The sequence below is a fragment of the Pistacia vera genome, unplaced genomic scaffold, assembly GCF_008641045.1.
Source record: "Pistacia vera cultivar Batoury unplaced genomic scaffold, PisVer_v2 Contig1044, whole genome shotgun sequence".
Lineage (NCBI taxonomy): Eukaryota > Viridiplantae > Streptophyta > Magnoliopsida > Sapindales > Anacardiaceae > Pistacia > Pistacia vera.
Window position 1 is genome coordinate 150,554 of NW_022195076.1, and position 25,614 is coordinate 176,167.

The window sequence follows — 25,614 nt, forward strand, 5'->3', positions numbered from 1 at the left end:
TTTATCATCCATTATCTCATCAAGGTTGAGGTACATAAATAGTGTCGTCCTCAGATATCCTCAATATTTTTGTATTCAGTTACTAGACTAATGATCGGAATAATAAATTGGATTGAGCAACAACTCCATCCTATCATGGCCTCAGATTTAGTGTCATTGTCATTTACTAAATTGCACAGTGAGATCACTTCTCCCGTACCTGGGAGTGATGAATCCTTTGTCGATCTACCATAATCTTGATACACTTGTCAATGTAGCCAATCACTATTGTTCTGATAGTCCTAAATAGAACTACGTTGAGCTAGTGTCAAACTACACCAATTGGTGCGCAAGGCGCTCCGATGATCTCAAGTCGAAGGATCACATACACTACCATCCATTAGAAGATTTATTCTATGAATATTGGGGTTACCATCCATATGGAATCCTCTGGTGAGTATGTCTAGTGAACTTACTTACAGTAAATACCTATGTATTGTACCAGGTTATCAGCAAATAACCTTGACAAGTGAGACCAGTCACTGCCTTACGGCAAAGGTCGTTCAATACTATGATAGTCTTGCCATATTATTTGTGTTCTTGGTCAAAATAATACCGAGACTACGGATATTTCTAGAATGACCATCATATAGGATTATAGGATTCTCACTATCAAGATTTGAAATACTTAATACTTTTGTCACGATTCTATCATCCTAAAAACATATATCAATACATATAATTATGATTTATACGATATAAAAGAAAATACCTTTTATTGATAAATAAACATTCTTATAACAATTAACGGGCTCTAGCACATCAACTCTAACGGAAGTAACATTACATAAAAAAGTTGTGTTACTCTTAAAAATGGTATCATCATTGCTGGCAAATCACGACCCTCCAAAGCCTACGCATTCTTCTTACAATTTTACCGAGTTTCCGAGCCATGAAAGATGGGAGTAAGAATGAGGGTGGTGGGATTGGTGGAGGAGAGGCTGCTCTCTCTTGAACAATTTCTGAATTTGTACTACGATTACTGCTACTCCTCCGAAGATAGAAGCTTCTGCTACCAACATGTCCTACTAGTTCCGACTTATTCAGGCCTGTTCAACCACAAGAATTGCTTCATTAAACCCATACCCAACAATTATTCCACAATGACAAAGGAACCTTTTTTATTTATTTCTTACTAGAGAAGAAAATGAATACTTCAACAGAAAGTATTACAAGAATTTCTCTATTTGCTTCCAAGATTTAAACTTTCACTCCAGAAATGCTTTCACAAGTGTGTGCGAAGTAAACATAGAAAAGCGAGGATTTGATTAGATATTTACTTATTTACAACTGCAATTAAATGGATTAATTTCTAGATAATACTTACTCTGAAGGCTGAAATAAGAGTGATGCAACTCAAAAGAGGATGCCTCATCTCGACTAAGCTTAGGTGTCCGCCCTTCTTCATTGTACTTATCTACAACAAGCTTAATTGTTTCATCCACACTAGATCCCAATTTAACCATGGCCCTGATTGGCCCCGGACTTCCCTCCACTGTCACATTAACCACCACTTTAGCATCCTTCCTAAATCCCTGCAACCACAGTTCAGATATTAAACTAATATTTTAGCCAACTGTAGCATGCGAAACTCAACTACCATACTATACATTAAATTTCCAGAAAATAAAATGCAATCAGGCAAAATTTCCCCATTTTTAAAAATTAAATTTTTGGGTCAAAACATACAGGTAAACAACATTTAACAAACCAAAGAAACTATGCAAAAACTAAAAGAGTATAAATCTGAGAGTTGACCATGAACCTCAAGATTACTTTGGGGAGAGAAAGCAATCAGAGAAGGAGACGATGCAAAAACGTCAGTACAAGTCTGTGGCCTGCACAAAATACCTTCTCCTTCGTGCCCAAAACTCATTGGTATCTGATCTGCTACATCTCCATCACCATCGCTGAAACTACTCCAAAGACTCGGCTCCGAAAAGCATCGCTTCAATATCTTAATAGGCGTGGACTGTTTAGAGGGTCCCCTCCGCCTCGGCGACGGCGACGGATGCGGTGGCCTTGATCTCCGGCCACCTTTCACCGGCACCCGTCGCCGTAGATTACTATCCGGCATTTGATGTTGGAGTTGTTGTCTCTTATGGGTTCAAACTTACTGTTCGAAGACAAATAAAGAAAGTGAAAATATTTCGAAGACAACAAGTCAACAAGATATTTGAAGTGAGAAGTTGGAAAGTTGGTGGTGCTTTTGTTTGCGTAGAAGCTGAGTCTTCCCTTCGCTTTGTGTAAGTAACTGCTCTTAATATATATATATATTGGAAGGTTCCTAATAGTGATGGAAAAGTAACTCGTCCGGCCTGGTCCAGCCCTTGGCGAGTTACTTAATTAGGCGGGTTGGTCCTAACTCGTCCGCCAACAAAGATAGGCCGGGTTAGGCTCGCCAACCCTAACCCACTGGGTTAGGCTACGGGCTGAGCCGGGTTCGCCCTATTTTTTTTTATTTTATTTTGTTTTATTTATTTAACTTTTCAAATAAATAATTAACAATTTGTAAATGAATAAATATAATTGTTTTTAGTTAACTTTTCAAATAATAATTCAATTAAATTAAAATTTTTTTTTTGGTTAACATTTCAAATATTAATTCAATTTTAATACAATAAAATTGTAGTATAAGAAAAATTAGATTTATTCATTCAATTGATGAAATTTTAGCAGAATAATGAATTATATTTTATACAAAACATGGAAATTTGAGAATAAGACTTTAGTATTTATTTTTTTTATATTTTACGTACCATAAAAAATAATAATAACAATATGTCAAATATTACGAAGTTTTATACATTTTAATATTTATGATTTAGAAGTATAGTTTAATATTATTGTGTAAAATTATTTGTTTGTAAGAGTTCAATCANATGGCAGAACAACTTACACTCACCCAAAGTTTCTCGGAAAGACATTTGGTACCCCAAAGGTTTGAAAATAAAAAACTACTTTCTGTCTAGATGTGCTAGTGAATTCCATCTACAGTAACAGAAAAGTCTAAAATGCTCTTATTATTTTCTTCTCTCTCCTTCTCTTTTCTTCTTCCCTTTTCTTCTACACATCTCCTCCAAGATTTCAGTTTTTCCCAAATTATCAAGGAAGAAAGTATAACTATTTGGCTGCATATAAATGTGATAATTCACCTTTAACCTTTAAGTGTTTAAGCTTCAGACCTCTTTCATATGAAATTTCGTTGGCGTCTTTTGCCGTACTTGCATCTCAAAAATAAGATTAGATTATTTTTAGAATGTACTGCAGATGTAGTACATGGCATGTTATTAAATTGGCACATCAGGATTCATAGCATGGAAAAGCTTGAGTCTAAACTTAAACTAACAATAGCACAACATTGTTTTACGTTTAGAAAAGCTTTACTCCAACAACGATCATCCAATCTAAACCCCACCGCTATTTATGCTTTGCTTTCATTCTTTCATATAATTACTACCGGAAAAGCAAATATAATTCGATGTGCCAGTGGTAGTGAGTGATGGAGTTGATAATGGGTTTAGAAATTAATCTCAACTTTGTTCTCCAAGCCTCTTCATGCCACCATTAATCTCCTGCTTCGACCTTGACCCCAAATTAATAAAAGTGGCAATTGAAGTGGAGATTTTCTAATAATTTTGTAGGCGCTGATATTGATTAAATATGTAGTGGGAAAGTTTGGTGTGGAGTTCAGGAGGGAAATGCACAGACATTCAGTGGCGGTTCGTCAGTTGTTTCATTACAGGGGCAGTTGGATCCATTGAAGGGGGATGCCCTGAATAAGGCTGTGCGTGACACCACTCATGAAACTATATCAGATGTATTCTCTGAAGAAGGCAGGAGGGGAATTGGGACATGGTTTTGGACCAGGAAGTAATGTTTTCAAGAACTATAGTAATTTGCTTGAGAAATTGATGAAGACAAGCATGGTTGGGTGTTTAATGCTCCTATTGATGTTAAGGTTCTTGGTTTGACCGATTACTATGCCATTATCAAGCATCCAATAGATCTAGGAACTGTGAAATCAAGACTGAACAAAAAATGGTACAAGTCGCAATGGGGAAGGGGGAGTTCGATGGAGATGAGAAGCTGAAATCTTGGCGAAGGAGATGTATATAAAGCGGTGGAGGAGAAAAAGGAAGAAGAAAGAGGAGAAAAAAGAAAATAATAAGGGTGTTTTAGTCTTTTTTGTTATTATGGATGGAATTCACCAACAGATCTGGACAGAAAGTGGTTATTTGTCATTTCCAAACTTTTTGGGTACCAAATTATCCTTACGGAAAACTTTGGGTGGGTGTAAGTCGTTCTGCCTATATATAATCCTTTTTTTTTTTCCCTCTTTTTATTTTGTTTGGAGAAGGTAATAACATTGGAAGGTTCCTAATGGCTCTGATGTTTATTAGTCCAAGGAAATAAAACAGGAAGATGGGCCCCATAACTTGTGAAACCAACATAGACCACTAACGTGTAAATGGCTAATTAGTTAAAGTTAAAATATTATTTATTCTAATTTAATTGAAAATAAATTATCCTTTTGTTATGCTCATTCTGTTGGAAGCCAAATTTGGTGCAAGGAGTTCGATTTAAAATTGGTTTACAAGTGGAGATGGGCGTAGGGTGGGCCAGGGTTGGGAAATGGGGTCCTTGGCCCTGTCCTCGACCCCTGGGAGATCACCTGTCCTCAGGACGGGGATGTCGGGGAATCCCTATCCCCGTCTCAGAGGTTGGGGATTTACGTGTGTTAACCTCTCTTATGTTTTGATGTGTCAAAACCATTCAAAAAGTTGATTGGTTACTAACCAAAACATGCTAAGGTATGACACAAGTCATAACCAAATCAAACCAAAACAGACTTGTCAAGTGATATAACCGTGCTTAAGCAGAATTTTCAAGAGGTACAACTATGCATGATCAAGGCACGCTCGTTCAGTAGAAGAAAACTATCCAGATGAACGTGCTTCATTGCACGATCTCATTCCTCATGGTTGTTCGTCACCCTACCAAAATGTGTGGCACCTGCACGACCATCTCGCACTTCTGTTCCAAATATATGTTTGGAACGCTAGTGAGACCTTGTTTCCTTAGCCTGAGCAATGACATCATTGTTGTCGCAGAATAGCTCGATTGGATCAACAATGCTTGGAACCACTACAAGTTCAATAATGAACTTCTTGACACAAACAACCTCTTTGGCCGCATCAGATAATGCTATGTACTCAACTTTCGTTGTAGAATCTGCCACAGTGCTTTGTTTTGAAATTTTTCCAACTCACTACAACTCCATTTAGACAGAACACATATCCTAACTGTGATCGAAAATCATCTTTGTCAGTTTGGAAACGAGCATCATTGTATACTCTTACAGTGAGCTCATTTTCTCTTTCATAAACCAAGAATGCATCCTTAGTCCTCTTCAAATACTAGAGGATATTCTTGACAGCTGTCCAGTGTTGTTCACATGGATCTGATTGATATCTACTACAAATGCTCAAGGCACATGAGACATCAATTCTAGTACACAACATGGCATACATGATAGATCCTATTGCCAAGGCATATGGAATCCTACTAATCTTATCTCTCTCATCTTGCGTCCTTAGACATATATTCTGTAAAACCCCTCCCTAGCCGGGTATTTCCTAAGTATCTCTTGGCCATTGAGAACCTAGAAAAGACACGCCTAGGAAATGAGTTTGTTTCAAAACCTATACTTTTGTCTGTTTTGTCATTTTTTTTTTTTCCTAAATTTTTTAAAGCTTGATATTAAACATCCCATATCCATAAAATGATTCAAGAAATTTAGCTACCTACGGAGTTAATATCATAAGTATATAATATCATAAGTATATAATATCATTTACTAATAACATTTAAAATTTTTCATTCATTTGACAAGGAAATGGTCATACTAGGTTTATTAAAACATATTTACTTAAACATCTATAAACCAAAAACCATTTGATCTTATTTTACAACAAAAATTCAAAACATAGCAAAAGCATTCCTTCATGCGCATGTCATTCCCCAGTAGCCTCTCCCAACTTCAAGCTTCAATCCTTACCTTCAATCCTTACCTACAAAACATTTAAAAAAATTTCGTGGGGTGAGTGCTAAACGTTCAGTAAGGGAATATGGTCACTTATAAACTATTAAGGTTCATTATACAAGCATATTACTCAGGACCTTACCTACCTACAAGACATGACCTTTATTCATTGACATCATCAAGTTCATAAAACATGTCATACACTTTGGACTTTACTCATAAACATAAGTCATAACATAACCATACATAATATAACATAGAACATATATGACTTATGCAATATTCATAAACATGGCATGCCTATTTCTTTTGTCTTTGTACTTGAAGTTTTCATTAGTCTTTATTATCCGATCGGATTCATTTGAACCATTACCTTGTTCTTGGTCATCACCTCAAAGGACTCATGGTTTCCACAAAGATTACATTCCTCTGATCTTGGTTTATACCTCAAAAGACTCATGGAATTCATTCTTTAACATTTCATAAATTTTTTCATAAGTCAACTAAATGAGCTATATGCATTACCATTATGAATGTAAACATATGGGATAACATCTCCCATGCTGAATCATACTATTCATTCATTTAACACGTACCCTTGGCCAATTGCACAATTAATCAATCAATTTAGCAAAACTCCATGACATGAATATTTTCCTATTAAATTCATTAACTTAATTCATTCGATTTCTCATACAACACAAGGGATTTCAACAGTAAGATTATTCAGTGGTTTATTAGAAATTATAAAAAAGATGGGAATTTTTATTAAAGAGGTGGATGCCATATAGTTTGTCACTTTTCAATCAATTTTTTCCTCATCTTCCAATTTGAATTTATTTTTGGCTAAAACATAAAAGTTTTAGATCTATTTCTCAAATTTTTAATACTTGAAGAATAAACTCAATTAGACTTTTATAATTTCAGTTATGACTGATTCAGTGAAACATGTATAGTATAAGTCTTAAAATGCCAAATCCGAATTCTATTCATTTTTAACCATGTCACATTCATTTGCACATTCATAGTATTTGCCATATCATTCTAAGTATAAAAGGCCATAAAAGCCTCCCTTTTTACAAAACCAAAAAGTGCCAAAACATCGTCCAACTACAAATCTCTTAATTGGTATAATCATCCTCCATATGCACACATACACCAATCAACACACCCATTTAAACAATCCATAACCAAAACATAGCATCACACTCATATTAACATAAATGATTGTAGTTTCATCAACCCTAGGTGTTATCAATTGTAGTCATAAGGGAGATTTTTTTCTCCTTACCTTAGTATTCAAAGCATAAAGACACTCTCCTTAGCTCCAAGGTTCACCCTTTCTACCTTACCCTAACCTTTATGAATTTCTCTTTTAACAAAAATCACAAAAAACTAGGGTTTTAAAACTCACCTTAAACCCTGAAATTGAAGTTCTTTGTGTGGATGGTGATCTCCTTCGAAATTCAACTTGAAATCCTATGAAATTTTGGAGAGAGACTTGAATTAAAGCCTTTCATGAAGGAAAATAAGACTTGAGAAGAGAGTTTGGTGTTCTAAGAGTGTTGGCCAACTTAACCAAGAAAGATCTTATAAACATTTCATTTTTTAATTCCCAAATGGGATTGGCCATCAAAAGTTAGATATAGGGTCATTTGGTATAAATTTTGCATATAAGCCATTTTGGTCATTCTGGTCATTTCCACTCAACATAATTATTACACTCTTTAATGCCATTTGACTTCTTTTTTCTACTTGTTGACCAGTAATTCCATAAGATAATTAACTAATTTACCCATAATCACTTAATGGACACTTGATTCCTATAAATTATTGTGAAAGACCATTATACCCCTTGGAAACCATTTGTGTTGTTTAACCCTACTAACCTCCTTTGTGACCCTTTAACCATATTTCTTATCAGTATCATCAATTCCTAACACTTACAACATCACGTCTCATAATGCAAGCAAAATGACCATTTTACCCTTTATTGATAAAAATCATTTTAAGGGTAGAATTACATACCTTATAGCATTGGAACGCTGACGCGGGGTTTACAATCCTCCCCCCTTATAAGAATTTCTTCCTTGAAATTTAGTTGAAGAGATCTGGATATTTTTTCTTCATGTTTTGCTCGACCTCCCATGTTGCTTCTTCAACATTATGATTCCTCCACAATACTTTAACAAGCGGTACATTCTTGTTTCAAGTTCCTTAATTTTTCTATCCAGAATCTGAACTGGACATTCTTCATAAATTAGGTCATCTTTTAGCTCCACGTCTTCTGCTTGAAGTATGCGAGAAGGATCATGAATATATTTTCACAACAAGGAAACATGGAACACATTCTGTATCCTCCATACTGACTGGTAATGCAATTCTATACACTATCTTGCCAACTTTCTCTAACACTTCAATGGACCGATGTATCTAGGAGCAAGCTTTCATTCCTTCCAAATCTCATCACTTTCTTATAAGGAGTGATTTTACAAATACCTTATCTCTCGCTTGAAATTCTATATTCTTCCTCTTTGGATTTGCATAATTCTTCTGTCTATCTTGTGCTTGTTTCATTCTCTCTGGATCAGCTTTACATCTTCTATCATCTTTTGTATCATTTCTGGACGGAGAGCTTGAGCTAATGCATCTTTTTCTCCCAATTCATCCCAATGCAATGGTGACCTACATTTCATTTCATACAAGGCTGCATATGTGCCATTTTAATGGTTGCTTGATAACTATGTTATAAGCGAATTCAACTAGAGAAGAATGTCACACCAATTCAACTCGTGATCCATACAACAAGCCCGTAACATATCCTCCAATATTTGATTCGTTCTTTCTATCTGTCCATCCTTTAAGGACGATAGGCTGTGCTGAAATTAAGCCTATACCTAATGCTTTCTGCATGCTACTCCAAATACTGACATAAATTTCACACCCCTATTTGAGACAATACTACTAGGTACTCTATGTAATCTTACTATTTCTTGACATATAATCGGCCCAGCTGATCAGAGGGATCTGTCTGTAACTAGAATGAAATGAGCAGATTTAGTCAATCTATCTACAATCACCCAAATGGCATTATAACCCTTTGCATCTAGGAAGACCTAAAATGAAATCCATAGAAATATCTTCCCATTTCCACAGAAGGAATACTAAGGGGCTGCAACAGTCCTGAAGGGCGCTGATGTTATGCTTTAACCTGCTGGCACACCCAGCATTTGGTAACATACTGAGTTACATCTTTCTTTACCCTGGCCACCAATAGCTCTTCCTCAAATCCTGATACATCTTTACACTCCCTGGATGAGCAGTGTAAAGAGTACTATGTGCTTTCTCTAAAATCTTCTTTCTCAATTCAATATCCTAAGGAACATACACTCTATCTCTAAATTTCAGGATTCCATCACCCATTTGAATTCTGATTCTTTGCCATCTTTCAACTGCTGCTCAATTCCTTTACTAAACCTATCATCCGCTTGTTTTTCTCTAATTTCCTCCAACAACTTAACCGAACTTCAATTTTGGACATTCCTAATCTCCAAATCTATCCCCTCCTTCATTATCTCTTGTTGTAGGTGCTTCTGAAAAGTTAGTTGACTAAGGAGACTTTCTTGTTGAGGGCATCTGCCATACATTAGCTTCCCCTGGCTGATACATAATATCACATTCATAGTTCTTCACCAGCTCAAGCCATCTTTTCTGTCTCATATTCAATTCTTGCTGGTGAAAAAGTATTTTAGACTTTTATTATCTGTGTAATATTATATTTCACCCCAAAGATAATGTCTCAAATCTTCAAAGCAAAAACTATAGCTACTAATTCGAGGTCATGAGTGGATACCTCTTTTCATAGTCTTTCAATTGACGAGAGGCAATTGCAATCACCCTTCTGCTACATTAGTACCGCCCCTAAACCATTATGAGAAGCATCGTTATAGATATCATACTTTACATTATCCTCTAGAAGAGTTAAAATAGGAGTAGTAGTCAATCTTCTTTTCAATTCTTGGAAACTCTTCTCACTGTTTCAGTCCATCTGAACGGGGCTTCTTTTTTGTCAGAGCTATGAGTGGAGAAGCTAATTTAGCAAAGCCTTCCACAAATTTCCTGTAATACCTTGCTAACCTAAGAAAACTTCTAACTTCTTTACAGTCTTTGGTCTTGGCCATTCAATCACTACTTCAATCTTACTAGAGTCACTGAAATACCCTTTGTGAAACACATGTCCCAAGAATGCTACTTGATCTAACCAAAACTCACATTTGGAGAACTTAACATATAACTTTTTCTCCTTTAGTCTTTGTAACACAAATCTCAAATGCTCTTCATAATCTTCCTTTGTTTTGGAATAGACCAGGATGACATCACTATAAATTCATAATGCCTATACTGTTGTAACACCCACATGGAGGTACTAATTAATTTATGTTCTTATGCCTTTAGTTGATTTTTGCTAAGGTTATTTTAAGGAAAATGTGAAGAAAATGCCTTAAACTTGCATTAAGGGTAAAATGGTCTTTTCACTCAAAATTAGTTGAAATTGTGGGGAGTGAAAAAGATAGAATTTCATGGGAAATGCAATAAAATGAGGGCATTATGGTAATTGACTAAGGGACATAGATGGAATTTTAAAGAAGTGCAAGGGCAAATGGGAAACAAATATATAATTTTTATGTTATATCAAATTGAAGAGTGAAACCCTAGCCACTTTTACCCATTTGCACGCCACTTTCACCTCCATATTCTCTCAAATTCTTCAATTCTTCTTCAAAGGAAATTCAAAGGTTTTTGGTGTTTTTTGAGTGATTTCAATCTTAAGCTTCTATAGGTAAGATCCTTGCACTAAGAAGTGAATTTTAGTTTTTAAAGTGTGATTTTGATGGTTTATGCTCATAGGATTAAGAGGAAGAGAGTTATCAAAGGAGATTCTTAAAGGGTTGAATTTGCTCATATCAAGGTAAGTAATCCTACCCTAAGTATGAATTAAGTTATGTTGTGTAGAGAACTTCCTTTATGCAATATATGTGTTATATGTAGAATTGTTGATGGATTTGGTGTTAATAATGATTAGAACCTACCATGAGAAGTTGTGTTGGTGTAGTTGTTATTTGATGAATTTTTGGATGAGATTTGGAAGAATTGAAGTGAAAATTTTGAAGTTGTATTTGGGCAGATTTGGTGTTATTATGGAGAGTTTATTCCAAATTTTTGGTGGCCTAAAAGAGATAGAAGTATAGCCAAATTGTGTTGATTTGTGCACATGAATTGTTTGATGAAATGCCAAGAGAAGTGCATGTATGAGTATGATTATGTGTTACCTTGGGATGCGTTTGTAGATGTAAGAAGGACTTGTTTTCATTCCATAATGCATAATTGCATTTAAATATGTGAAGTTAGAAAGAATTATAAGCATGAAACCATCTACATGCATACATATTCATAAGAGCATGAAAATGCCCTAAAATATGTTAAAGAGAAAATAGAAAGAAATGAGAATATTAAAGATATTCAAATCTGAATTTTTCTTAAAGAAGTGTAAAAAAAAAGATAAGAAGAAGAGAAGGTTGTTGCGATGGGGAGCCATGAGTGACATAGTCCCACATGCACGCCACCTTTAGTGAGCGGCCTCAGAATTCAGAATGAAGAAATGTATAGTCCGTTAGAAGTGTGTGTGGATGAGGACTGTACCCAGAATTAGAGAATTCACTCACACGGCCAAGGCTCCAAATCTATGCCTCAACCGAGTCCGATCGGCAAGAATAGAAGGAAAGAATAGAAAAGAAAGAAAGAATAGAAAGAATAGAAAGAAAGAATAGAAAGAAAGAATAGAAAAGGAAAAAAGAATAGAAAATAAAGAAAGAATAGAAAATAAAGAAAGAATAGAAAATAAAGAAAAAAAAAATAGAAAGAAATAAAGAAAACAGAATAAAGAACAGAATAAGAAAAATTGAAAAGAAAATGCATAATTTATGCATTTGTGCATTTGCATCATGAATATAGATAATACCATGCTCATTATCATGGCTAGTGAAAAATTTAGAAAACAGAGAAAGAATAGAGAAAGAACAGAGAGAAGAATAGGGAAAGAATAGAGAATAATCGGGAAATGTGATGTAAGGAAAGAAAATTTGGAATTTTAAGCAACGGAGAGAGAGAAGGGTAGCATAGTGGGTTTACTTACTGAGCCATTAGTGCTCACTCCGTTGTTTTTAATGTTTTGCAAGTAATAGGTGAGTTGCGGTCGCTCGGAACGTCACGCAGTGGAAGGGTCGGGCTACACTGTCAAGTTGCTATTTTTGAGAACATTTTGTAAATATTTGTATATAAAGAAAAATTAAATATGGGCCCATACTTTATTACTCGTATATATATGTGTATTTTCTTATATATATTTTTAATGAGTTTTAGTGATTATTTTACGAGTATACTGGCTAGAAAGAAAACATTACAACCTGGTTTAGAATGCAGTCTTGGCAATATCCTTGTCAGCGACCCTCACTTGATGGTAGCCTGACCGAAGATCAATCTTGGAAAACACCGAAGCTCCCTTTAACTGATCAAACAAGTCATCAATTCTTTGCAATGGATACTTGTTTTTCACCGTCATCTTATTCAGCTCCCTGTAATCAGTACACATTCTTATCAAACTATCTTTTTTCTTAACAAATAAAATAGGAGCTCCCCATGGAGAATGACTGGGTAGAATGAAACCTTTATCCAACAACTCCTGAAGCTGTTTCTTCAACTCTTGTAACTCTGCTGGAGCCATTCTATACGGGACTTTAGATATTGGTGTTGTACCAAGAGATAACTCTATACAAAACTCCACTTCTTTTTCTGGAGGAAGTCTTGGCAAATCTTCCGGAAATACTTCTTCGAATTCTCGTACTATGGGTACATCCCGAACACCAAAGTCTGGAAACTTTTCTTTATTCACCACATTAGCTATGTACCATGTACAACCCTTCCTTATCATCTTCATTGCCTTCACTGTGCTTATCATCAGGCTGTGTAGATGACCTTCCCCAAAGGTGAATCTGTCTCCTACATCTAAATTAAACCTGGTCTTCTTCTTCCAACAGTTTATCAATACTCCATATTTGCTCAGGAAGTCCATTCCCAAAATCATATCAAAATCAGGCATATAAAAAACAATTAAATCAACATTCAACTCATGCCTATCAATCACTATAGTTTCCCCCATTAACAACTTATCAGCAAAATAATTCTCCCCATTAGACATCTCAATTTTAACAACATGTTCCACTTTACTAGGCTCTAAACATAATCTTTTTATAATACCATATGAGATAAAAGAATAGGTAGCCTCAAAATCAATCAATACATATAAAGAAGTAGAGTGGAACTATAACTGACCAGTAACTACAGATGGACTGGCTTCGACATCTTTCTGAGCCATTGAGTAAACTCTGGCAGTCGAACCTCCAAGAGTCTGAAGGAAGTAGCCTGGGTAACTTTACAGTCCTTTGCCATATGTCTCAGTTGTTTACATTTGAAACACACATTGGTCCCTAATAGACAATCCCCCTCATGTTGCCTCCCATATTTTTGACAATAGGGAAATTGTTCTTTCTCTGTTGTTGCTGTGGAATCCTCTTATTCTTGCAGCCCTTCTTTTGAAATATTTACTGAAACTTTCTTTTACCTTTGTCCTTCGGGGCTTGAGTGAAATTCCCTACTTCAACTTTTTGAACTGTTGTCTGGCCTGAACTAGAACTACCAATCACCAACATGGGGTTCTCCATCCGCCTCTGCTTATTCACATAAATCTCTGCTCTCAATGCCCGTTCCAAGGCCTCACTATAAGTCTGGGGAGGCTGACCACCCGCTATAGCAATCTGGGCAACTTTTGGGTGCAATCCGTTAACAAATCTCTCTAACCGACATTGTTGAGTACTCACCATAGTAGGAGCAAAACGGGCTAGGGAGTTGAACATTGTAGCATACTCTCTAACAGTCATATTACCTTGCTTCAATTCTGTGAACTCTTGAGTCTTCACGGATAACATGTTCGTCGACTGGTATTCTACTTCAAATAGCCTTTTGAATTCATTCCAAGAAAGGGCACCCGTCACATAGGTATGCTCCATTAGCTTCTGTTAGAGTAGGTGCCCTAGAGGCAATCAATTATTGTAGAATTGACTCTTTGTAATAATGTTCATTAATCAATAAAAGACAATTTTATTTTATATCGGTAAATCATTATTATTGATATATGTCCTTAGAATGGTAGAACCGTGACGAGGGTATCAAGTGTTTCAAATCTTGATAGTGAGAACCCTATGAGCACATATGGTGGCCATTCTAGAAACGTCCGTAGCCCTAGTATTATTCTGAAGTAAGGGCACAAATAATACGGTAAGGCTATCATAGTGTTGAACGACCCTGTCGAAAGGCAGTGACTGATCTCACTTGTCAAGGTTGTTTGGTGACAACCTGGTGCAACACATGGGTGCTTGTTGTAGGCGATTACACCACAGCAAGTTCACTGGACTGACCCACCAGAGGATTCCATATGGATGGTAACCCCAGTGTCTATGGAACAAGTCCTCTAACGAATGGTGGTGCATGTGATCCTTAGACTTAAGATCACCGGAGCACCTTGTGCATCGATTGGTGCAGGTTGACACTAGCCTAACGCAGTTCTATTCAGAGCTGTCAATACGATAGTGATTGGCTGCATCGAGGAGTGTATCAAGACTATGGTGGATTGACAGAGGATTCATCACTCCCGGGTATGGGAGAAGTTATCTCACGACGTAATTCAGTATATGGCAATGACACTAAAACTGTGGCCACAATGGGATTGAGTTGTTGCTCTATTTGGTTTATAATACAAGTCATTGGTTCAGAAACTGAAAACATAATATTAAGAGTAACCGGAGGTTGACACTATTTCTATGCCTTCGTCTCGTCGAGATAACGAATAATGAAAGGATCGAATTGTACGGTAACCATATCGTTGACAGGTAGCTGCTTTGCTTAATTCGAATCTATCGGGTGGCCATGATGCCTTGCTAGGGGCCAATCTTGGTCTGTGTATTAGTGAGACGATTAATTGGTGTTATAAATGATACTATACACTGCCGGTATGATGAGGAGCCTAAGGGTCACACACATAGAAGATAATTTAAGACTCAAGAAGAAGGAAGGGCGTTTTTGTCCTTTTAAGGTGAAAGGGTATTTTGGTAATTTCACAGTGCAATTAAATTTGCTGAAGGTCGTAGCCTTTATTTAATTAGAAAAATTAAATAAATGAAATTACATTTAAATATGTGTTCACATATATTTAATTAAATCATCATTATTGTTAAATGTTAATATATAGATTAAATATATATTAATTGAGTTTAATTGAGATAATGATGAAATAAATAAAATATCTAATTAGGGCGTGTTTGGTAACATGGCGTGTTTGGGTTTGAGCCCAAGCCTATTCCATATGGGAATAGGGCATTAAAGTTTTACTATAAAAGAAAATGTGTATTTGTAAAATGTAATTTAATTGATTAGCTCATTTTTCATTGTAAAACCAAATACACAACAGCCCCATTTCTCTCCCACGACAGACTTGGTTTTTGCTTGAAATCAATTCTTCCTTTTGTTCTTTAATCTTAAAGCTAAGGAGGATCTAGCAAATCCCTCCTTAGTTCTTTGTGATTGTCTTCGTGTGGACTTCATAAGTTCTATCCTACGCTTGGATCGGTAGCAAATACGTACAAAGACTATTTTGGAGGAGCCTCCAAATGTGCGTATGTTATTCTAAACTCTTGATTAATTTTCTGCAGATTTTACTTTAATATAAATTGTAAAATTATATTTTTCTATAGATCGGTAGCAACCCTTGATCTTGGCTCATGTAAACGATCCTTGTATTATATTTTTCGTTGTTTCCGCTACGTATATAGACTGTTTACTAACAGCTTCCACCATACCCGGGCATCTCCTCTCAACAGATAGGAAGCATAGTAGACTTTTTCCTGGTCACTCATGGGAAACAAGGCCATTGCCCGTTTGACAGTCTCTAAACACTCCCCTGTCACCGCCGGATCGTTTGAACCACTGAACTTCGGAGGTTGGTACTTTTGAGAAAGATTATAGATTGGTTCCACTTGACCAAAAGGTGTAGCACCCATTGGCATAACTGGTCTGGTTACTGGAGGTGGAACTGGTATTTGGAGCTAAGGCTAAACTATTGGAACTGAGGGATTTGCGTTCACTTGGTTACTTATACTTTCCGGGGTAACCCTCCTTAAGGCCTCACTAATGGCTACCTGAATTATCATGTTGATTGTAGCCTCATCCAAAACATAAGCATTTTGGGTGGAAATAGTTGGTCCACTATTAGGGGGCGCATTGGTAGTCGGTGCTACTGGCTCACTAGTGCCCACTTCATTGACATTCTCCTCGCCCTTCCTATTAACCTTTCGTGAACGCCTCGTAGCCATGCCCTTTACTCACACAAATTTCAATCAACGTTAGCTAATTCTATTCACTAAGTGATAAGTGCTTGAAAATACACTTATACTTAGTGGTTTATAGGTATCATTTGTTGGAAATTAGGATTAATTCGCACGAATTAACTTAATTGTTTCATAAATGCACTTTTCGGGATCACGGGTATTTTTGTTGTGTTTTCAGGAAATAAGGCTCAAAAATAATATTCGGATGAGAGATGATGTTCACGAGAGAATTTGTGACGACTGGAAACAAACGGATTGAGAATCGGAGTTGAATTGAAGAAGTTATGGAAGTTGAAGTAAAGAGAAGATTCTAGATTACGTTCCAGCTTGAGCATGCCTTGGTATTTTGAGAATATTGTGAGATGTAGAAATTGGATTAATACGATTCTTAGACCGTTGGAAAGCTGATTCAAAGGGCTACATTTCATATGTTTACCAATTTCCAAATTCCATCATTATCGAGTCAAAAAATCACCATCTTTGAAGAACAGTGGAATGATGTGGGAAGAAGACCTGTAGCTACTGTGCCGTGGCACAGTGGCGTGGCACACTTTTTCCAGTAGCTACTGTGCCACAGCACAGTGCCGCGGCACAGTCATGACAGCTGGGAACTTCTCCTCCATTTTTGACTAGGAAAATAGGGTTTTAAGAGTCCTAAACAAACTAGAATTAAGGAAAAACAAAACCCTAACCCTTGTGGGATATAAATATAAGTCTTTTAGCATTATTTAAGGGGAATTATTTTAGAGATAAAGAAAAGAGAGAACAAGGATTATTCAAGAACTGAAGAAAAAGGGAGATTAAAGAAGGCTTGGAGAAGAAGAATTGGAGGAGATCATCATCAACTTCATTAATCCAACCAAGTTTCACTAAGTTTTTCTTCTTCTTTGTTATTATTATTTGTTATGAATAATACAATGATGTTCTCATATTTATTCATGAAGAACTAATTCTTTTGTGATTGAGGGTGATTTCAAAACCCTAGACATGTCTTGTGTTTAATAAAATCTGCATCTTTTTATCTTTTGATCCCTTTTAGTTATGTGATTATTTCTCTGAAAATAGGGTATAACTAGATTTTTCTAATTGTTTAAGTGGCCAATTAAATCATTAGGATTAATCTATTAATGCCAATTTAGGTTGTTTAGTATGGAATCGCTTTATTAACCTAAATAACTAGTGGTAAAGTGTATGCCTGCATACATGGGGGGTAATCACTCGAGATAACTAAACCGACCATACAAGTTTAGCCTTGATTCAGTAGGTCTCTCGCAACTTAATGCTTTTATTACTTTGAATCTAGAGATCGTATCCTAGGTTATTTAATAAATAGGGAATTGGGTTATGACCGTGTCTAATCCAATGACTCAGTAAGGAGAGATAGAACTTATCAACGTTTGGTATTTTCTGAGCTAATGTGATTAAGAGGGTAGAAAGTTAAAGAGTGCTTTTATTTTATGTAATTCATGTCTAGTGGTGGCGAATAAACCTTCAATCCAATTTCTCTTATTGATTTCTCTATCATCATTAATTGCTTGATTTACATTGTTTGCTTTGAGTTCTTTTTAGTTTTTGTTGAGATTTTATAATTCGTGACAAACCCCATTAGAAGTAGATAATTAATTAAGTTCACAAATCCTCTACGGGAAAGACCCTTACTTGCTCTTTGCTACTACACGACTTTGCAATAGAATTTAGTGAGGTAAATTTAGGTGTTGCATTTGCACGCATCACTAAGCAAGTAAAGAAAATACTTACAGCAATTGGTTGGAGAGAGTATCTTGGGGACGCATGAGGAATGATACTTCTATTACTTACAAACACCATTTCCAACATCAATTAAATATAAAATAACTATAACAATTCAATCAAAACATCATTTAGAACACCCAAAATCGTGCTCTGATACCAACTGTAAAACCCCTCCCTAGCTGGGTATTTCCTAAGTATCCCTTGGCCATTGAGAACTTAGAAAAAACATGCCTTGGAAATGAGTTTGTTTCAAAACCTATACTTTTGTAAATGTAATAACATGTCTCTGACAAACTTTTTTTTTTTTTTTTTTTTTTTTTTTTGTTTTTTTTTTTTTTTTTTTTTCTTTTTTTTCTTTTTTTTTTTTTTTTTTTTTTTTTTTTTTTTTTTTTTTTTTTTTTTTTTTTTTTTTTTTTTTTTTTTTTTTTTTTTTTTTTTTTTTTTTAAAGCATGATATTAAACATCCCATATCCATAAATGATTCAAGAATTTAGCTTCCTACGGAGTTAATATCGTAAGTATATAATATCATTTAACCCTTTTCATGTCAATTTGACAAGGAAATGGTCATACTAGGTTTATTAAAACATATTTACTTCAACATCCATAAACCAAAAACCATTTGATATTATTTTACAACAAAAATTCAAAACACAGCAAAAGCATTCCTTCATGTGCATGTCATTCCCCAGTAGCCTCTCCTAGCTTCGAGCTTCAATCCTTACCTGCAAAACATTTTAAAAAATTTCGTGGGGTGAGCGCTAATGGCTCAGTAAGGGAATATGACCATTTAAAAACTATTAAGGTTCATTATACAAGCATATTACTCAGGACCTTACCAACCTACAAGACATGACCTTCACTCATTGACATTATCAAGTTCATAAAACATGTCATACACTTTGGACTTTCCTTATAAACCTAAGTCATAACATAACCATACATAATATAACATAGAACGTATATGACTTATGCAATATTCATAAACATGGCATGCCTATTTCTTTTGTCTTTGTACTTGATGTTTTCATTAGTCTTTATTATCCGATCGGATTCATTTGAACCATTACCTTGTTCTTGGTCGTCATCTCAAAGGACTTATGGTTTCCACAGAGATTCCATTCCTCTGATCTTGGTTTATACCTAAAGAGACTCATGGAATTCATTCTTTAACATTTCATAAATTTTTACATAAGTCAACTAAATAAGCTATATGCATTACCATTATGAATGCAAACATATGGGATGACATCTCCCACGCTCAATCATGCTATTCATTCATTTAACATGTACCCTTGGCTAGTGGCGGATCCAGCCACCCTCAATTTTTTATTTTTTATATTAATATGTATAATTTATATATTTTGGCCCACCCTAAAAAAAATATTAATGGACAAAAATAGTAATGTATAACAAATTTTTATTTTGGCCCACCCTAAAAGAAATTCCTGGATCCGCTACTGCCCTTGGCCAATTGCACAATTAATCAATCAATTTAGCAAAACTCCATGACATGAATATTGTCCTATTAAATTCATTAACTTAATTCATTCGATTTTTCATACAACACAAGGAATTTCAACAGTAAGATTATTTAGTGGTTTATTAGAAATTATAAAAAAAGATGGGAATTTTTATTAAGGAGGTGGATGCCATACAGTTTGTCACTTTTCAAGCAATGTTTTCCTCATCTTCCAATTCGAATTGATTTTTGGCTAAAACATAAAAGTTTTAGGTCTATTTCTCAAATTTTTAATACTTCAAAAATTAGATCAATCAGACTTTTATAACTTTAGTTATGACTGATTCAGCGAAGCATGTGTAGTATAAGTCTTAAAAAGCCAAATCCGAATTCTATTCTTTTTTAACCATGTCACATTCATTTGCACATTCATAGTATTTTCCATATCATTCTAAGTATAAAAGGCCATAAAAAACCTCCCTTTTTACAAAACCAAAAAGTGTCAAAACATCGTCCAACTACAAATCTCTTGATTGGCATAATCATCCTCCATATGCACAAATACACCAATCAACACACCCATTTAAACAATCCATAACCAAAACATAGCGTCACACTCAAATTAACATAAATAGATGTAAGTTTCATCAACCCTAGGTGTTATCAATTGTAGTCATAGAGGAGATTTTTTTTCCTTACCTTAGTATTCAAAGCACAAAGGCACTCCTCCTTAGCTCCAAAGGTTCACCATTTTCTACCTTACGCACATAACCACTTATGAATTTCTCTTTTAACTAAAAATCACAACGAACTGGGGTTTTAAAACTCACCTTAAACCCTGAAATTGAAGTTCTTTAAGTGTGGATGGTGATCTCCTTTGAAATTCAACTTGAAATCCTATGAAAATTTTGACAGAGAGAGCTTGAATTAAAGCCTTTAATAGAGGAAAATAAGACTTGAAGAAGAGAGTTTGGTGTTCTAAGAGTGTTGGCCAACTTAACCAAGGAAAGATCTTATAAACATTTCCTTTTTTTAATTCCCAAATGGGATTGGCCATCAAAAGTTAGATATATGGGTCATTTGGTATAAATTTTGCAGATAAGGGCATTTTGGTAATTTCCACTGCAACATAATTATTACACTCCTTTAATGTCGTTTGAATTCTCTTTTCTACTTGGTGACCAAGTAATTCCATAAGATAATTAACTAATTTACCCATAACACTTTTATGGATACTTGATTCCTATAAATTATTGTGAAAAGACCATTATACCCCTTGGGAATCGTTTATGCCGTTTAACCCTACTAGCCTCCTTCATGACCCTTTAACCATATTTCTTATCAGTATCATCAATTCCTAACACTTTACAACATTCAAGTCTCATAATCCATGCAAAATGACCATTTTACCCTTTTATTGATAAAAATCCTTTTAAGGGTAGAATTACATACCTTATAGCATTGGAATGCTGACGCAGGGGTTTACATATTCTTTGAGAGATATATGCCATGTGACATCAGAAGAAATTCTTTCTTGGATTCTTCCATACTGAATGTTTTCAGTATTTTATCTATATACGTACTCTGACTTAGGTCAAGCAACTTACGAGTCTATCACGATAGATCTTTATACCGAGGATGTAAGATGCTTCTCCTAAGTCCTTCATGGAGAAATACTTGGATAACCAAGTCTTTACCGTTTGCAAGTTCGACATGTCATTCCCAATGATAAATATGTCATCGACATATAATACTAGGAATGCTACTACACTTTTACTGAATTTCTTGTATACACAAGGCTCATCTTTATAAGTAATTGATCTACCAAACGCACTGGAAAACAAAAATAAAATCGGCAAATCAATTATCTTTTTACCAAGATCCGTGTATAGATTATATCGTTTACATGCTTATAATCAAAATCCATACAAGGATTTAGAGCACAATACCTACATTTGGAGGCTCCTTCAAAACTTTGATTTTGCTATCGATTCAAGAATGGAATCGCACAAACATTGATCCACATGAAGACAATTCGAAGAACCAAGGGTCGATTTGCTAGAACAACTCAATGGCTTCAAGAATCAAAGAAGGTGGAATTTTGGTTCACCAAAATTAATGAATGATAAACCAATATTTGCCCTAGTATTTTGCCATGTTTTTGGCAGTTATTTGTGTGTTTTACCTTAAGAATATGTTACTTTGAGGTGGTTTTTACCATTTTGAAAGTACATGAGCTTTTGGAATGCATTTGGAAGAAATCGTGCAAAAGGGGTCGAGAATTGGAGTTGAAAAGAGGAAGAAAAATGCGAAACAACTAGATGGCGCCATAGCAAAGTTTTTCTACGTCGCAGCGCAAAAGAGTGATCTGGGCAGAAAGTTTATGCTGCGATGTGAAGAATTTAACACTGTGGCGTGAAAGAGTTTAAGGCTTGTGGGAAGATTTGGCGCCGCGGCGCCATAAAATCACACCACGACGTGGATTGTGAAGAAAAGAAAACTCCCACCTTTTCGAACTATGACTTGAGCTTGTACTTTCCCAAAAACACTACTAGCAAAGAAAAAAATATAAATAGGACATTGTAATTTATTTTAGAGATTATTCTCTTTGACCTAAATTGAGAGTTTTATATATGTTTTTGAGATTGTTGCTTTAGTGTGAGAAAATTGTGAGTTTTCAAAAAGGGAGAGAAGGAAGATACTCAATTCATAGATGATTTCTTTTCAATTACATCTTATTTTGCAATACAATTAGTTTTTCATTCATTGAGTGTATTGGTTTGAGTTTGATTATAAGCAACTAAATATATTGTGGGAGTTTAGTTTAACTATCATGATTGTATTGGGTATTTGGTGATTTGTTTTATGAAAGTTATAGATTGTTTCTTGTTTAATTGTTCTTCATGATCTTAATTATAATTTGTTGATTGACCAATTACTTTTTATAATTAAAATTGAGAATTAGGATTCTAGTGATCATCTTGCCTTAATTAAGCTCTATTAAACAAGAGTTCAAATTGAATACATGATCATTGTTTTGATTTGGATGGTTGTGTGATTTCCTTGTGCAGATTACAATAAAATAGGTAACAACTTGATCATAGAAGTTAATTAGTTAATTATAAACGGAGAATAAACATGATCATTGGAATTCTCTATGGCTTAGTGGAAAAATCAACAATTTGAACTTAGGATTTAATTGTTATATTTGCCAAATATTCCAATACATGATTGAGAAGTTAGCTAAATCCCCACTATCACTCTCATTGATTTAATTCACATTCATCAGATTGCATTAGTTAATTTTAATTAATTTACATTTTTATTTTAGATTAATTTCATCAATCTTTTTGTTAGAGTGTTTAGGATTTAATTAATTGTTTAGTTTAGTTGTTAAAGAAAATAAATGAAGAATTTAGACCACTACAATTCCGTGAGAGATTGACCTTGGGAGTATACTTATCGTTAGCTATTAATGATTCATGCACTTGCGAATATTAAATTTACACAACAAGTTTTTGGCATCGTTTATGGGGAATTGGCGTTTAAATTCTATATTTTTTTTCTTAGTTTTGTTTGAATTTTGTTCTTTGTTCTTTGTTTTATTTTGTTTTGCTTTATTTGAATTTTTCTCAGTTTTTGTTTCAGGTATATGCAAGGTCAAAGATCCTTAGGAGAAAACCTCGCAGCACCAATTGATAATATTCATAGGATAAGGGAGAATTTGCAGAAGTTAGTTAAAGAGCATCAACTACATCTCGAGCACATCTTTAAAGAAGAGGCATTACATTCCGAGGACGAAAAGGAAAGCTTTGAAGAAACGGAAAGTATGGAGCCAGCAGGGAACCAAAGGATGATGAAGGAATATGCAAGGCCAATCATTAGGACTGCCACATCTTGCATACAATTGGGCGAAGCAGCTAGGAATTATGAGCTGAAAATATCCATTATAGTATGTTTCCTTCCTTCTATAGAGTTCCTTATTTGACATTCATAAAAGATTTTTATGCTAACTTGCAAAGTTTTTTATTGCAAGGACTCAATGAGGATCAATTGAGGATGAGATGTTTTCCTTACACCTTGAAGGATAGAGCTAAAGCTTGGTTTATGACTCTTCAACCTGGTTCATTAACTACATGGGAGGTGGTTTGCAATAAATTCATGGTCAAATTTTACTATGATCAAAAGACTGTTGACTTGAGGACCAAGATTGTGACGTTTTCTCAAATGGAAGAAGAGCCATTTGATGAGGCATGGGATAGATTTAAGTTGCTTCTCATCCAATTTCCTCACCATTATTACCCACTTCAATTACAAAATCAGTTTTTCTATAATGGATTGACACAACAACGTCAATATATGGCGGACAACACTGCTGGTGGAGCAATGGGCGAGAATTTTTTTGTAGAAACGTTTGAGCTATATGAGATGTTGGGTGCTAATTTGCAACAAAAGAGTATGAGAGGAAGAAGAGTTGGAGTACATGAATTAAGCTCTAACAATGAGATGGCTATGCAACTTTCTGAATTGACTAAGCAAGTCAAACTTCTGACTACCAAAAATACAACAAATAATGAGGTATGTGGAGTTTATGGTGTTTTAGGGCATGGTGCTAACACTTGTTCTTTGTCTTATGACTCATATGTAGGGAATGAACAAGAAAAAGCCAATTAGATGGAGTCTTACCAACCTAAGCCTAGGAATGATCTTTATTCAAACACTTATAATCCTGGGTGGAGAAATCATCTTAATTTCTCCTAGAAGAGTAATAATAATCCCACCTTTACCCAAAACCCAATGCCTAGTCAATTTCCAAACCAAGCAATACCACCTAATCAACCTAGAAATCAAACCTTTGAAGAAAGCTTGAATGCCTTTATTCAAGTTAGTAGAGAAATCCTGGAGACAAATCTTGGAGACAAATCACCAAAGGCTAGATTCTTTAGGAGCATCTATGAAGAGGGTAGAAGTGCAAGTTGGGCAACTTGTGAGTCAACTACAAGGACATCAACAAGGGAAGTTCCCGAGTCAACCTGGGCAAGTGAAGGCCATCATAGTCCTTCAAAGTGGTAAGATTTTATTTTGATTATAAAAATTCTAATGACTTACCACATGATGCAGAAAATTAGGATGAGGAGCGTGATAGACAAGAAAATCCCAAGGAAGTGTAAGAAAAGGATGTCCAATTGTCCAAGCCGATCAACAAGGATGAAGGAACAAAGGATTTCTCCTCACCAACACTCTATAAGTCGACAGAGTCTTATAGACCTCCGATTCCTTATCCAAATTGACTAAAGGACAATAAACAGGATAAGCAATTTTCTGAAATTTTTTATATGCTTTCTAAAATTAACATTAACTTGCCTCTTTTGGATGTTATTAGGAATATGCCTTCCTACGCAAAGTTTTTCAAGGAACTCAACACCAAAAAGAGGAGATATAAGAAGAACGAGAAAGTCATGGTTTCAGAAGTTGCTAGTGTAGTGCTCCAACAAAACTTGCCTCCTAAATTGAAAGATCCTAGAAGTTTCAACATAAACATTACCATGGGAAACAAGAAAGTCGTGAAAGCTATGCTAGACCTGGGAGCGAGTATCAATCTCATGCCTTACTCAATATACATGCAACTAGGTTTGGGGTAGCTTAAGCCAACAACTATTACCCTTCAACTTACAGGTAGATCAGTCAAATACCCAAAAGGGATAGTTGAGGAGTTGTTGGAGCAAGTCGACAAGCTGATTGTTCCTGTCGACTTTGTGGTCTTGGAGACGGAAGAAGTACCTTCAAAGGACAAAGAGCATACAATTTTGCTTCGTAGA

The 25,614-nt window shown here is 35.2% G+C and overlaps 1 protein-coding gene across 1 annotated transcript; it reads right to left on the reverse strand.

The window, feature by feature from the left end:
* Positions 1-1,178: 1,178 nt before the first annotated feature.
* On the reverse strand, positions 1,179-2,215 carry LOC116127005 (uncharacterized protein At4g22758-like). Its single transcript, XM_031412672.1, has 2 exons — positions 1,805-2,215; positions 1,179-1,574 (listed from the first exon to the last, which is right to left on the reverse strand). The coding sequence occupies exons 1-2, from the start codon at positions 2,114-2,116 to the stop codon at positions 1,320-1,322; spliced, it is 567 nt and encodes a 188-aa protein (XP_031268532.1). The 5' UTR covers positions 2,117-2,215; the 3' UTR covers positions 1,179-1,319.
* Between the last annotated feature and the right edge of the window lie 23,399 nt (positions 2,216-25,614).

Coding starts and splice junctions, on each gene's coding strand:
- LOC116127005 (XM_031412672.1), bottom strand. CDS start 2,116: ATGCCGGATAGTAATCTACGGCGACGGGTGCCGGTGAAAGGTGGCCGG. Junction 1,575..1,804: donor CTCCCCAAAGTAATCTTGAG/GTTCATGGTCAA, acceptor CTGTGGTTGCAG/GGATTTAGGAAGGATGCTAA.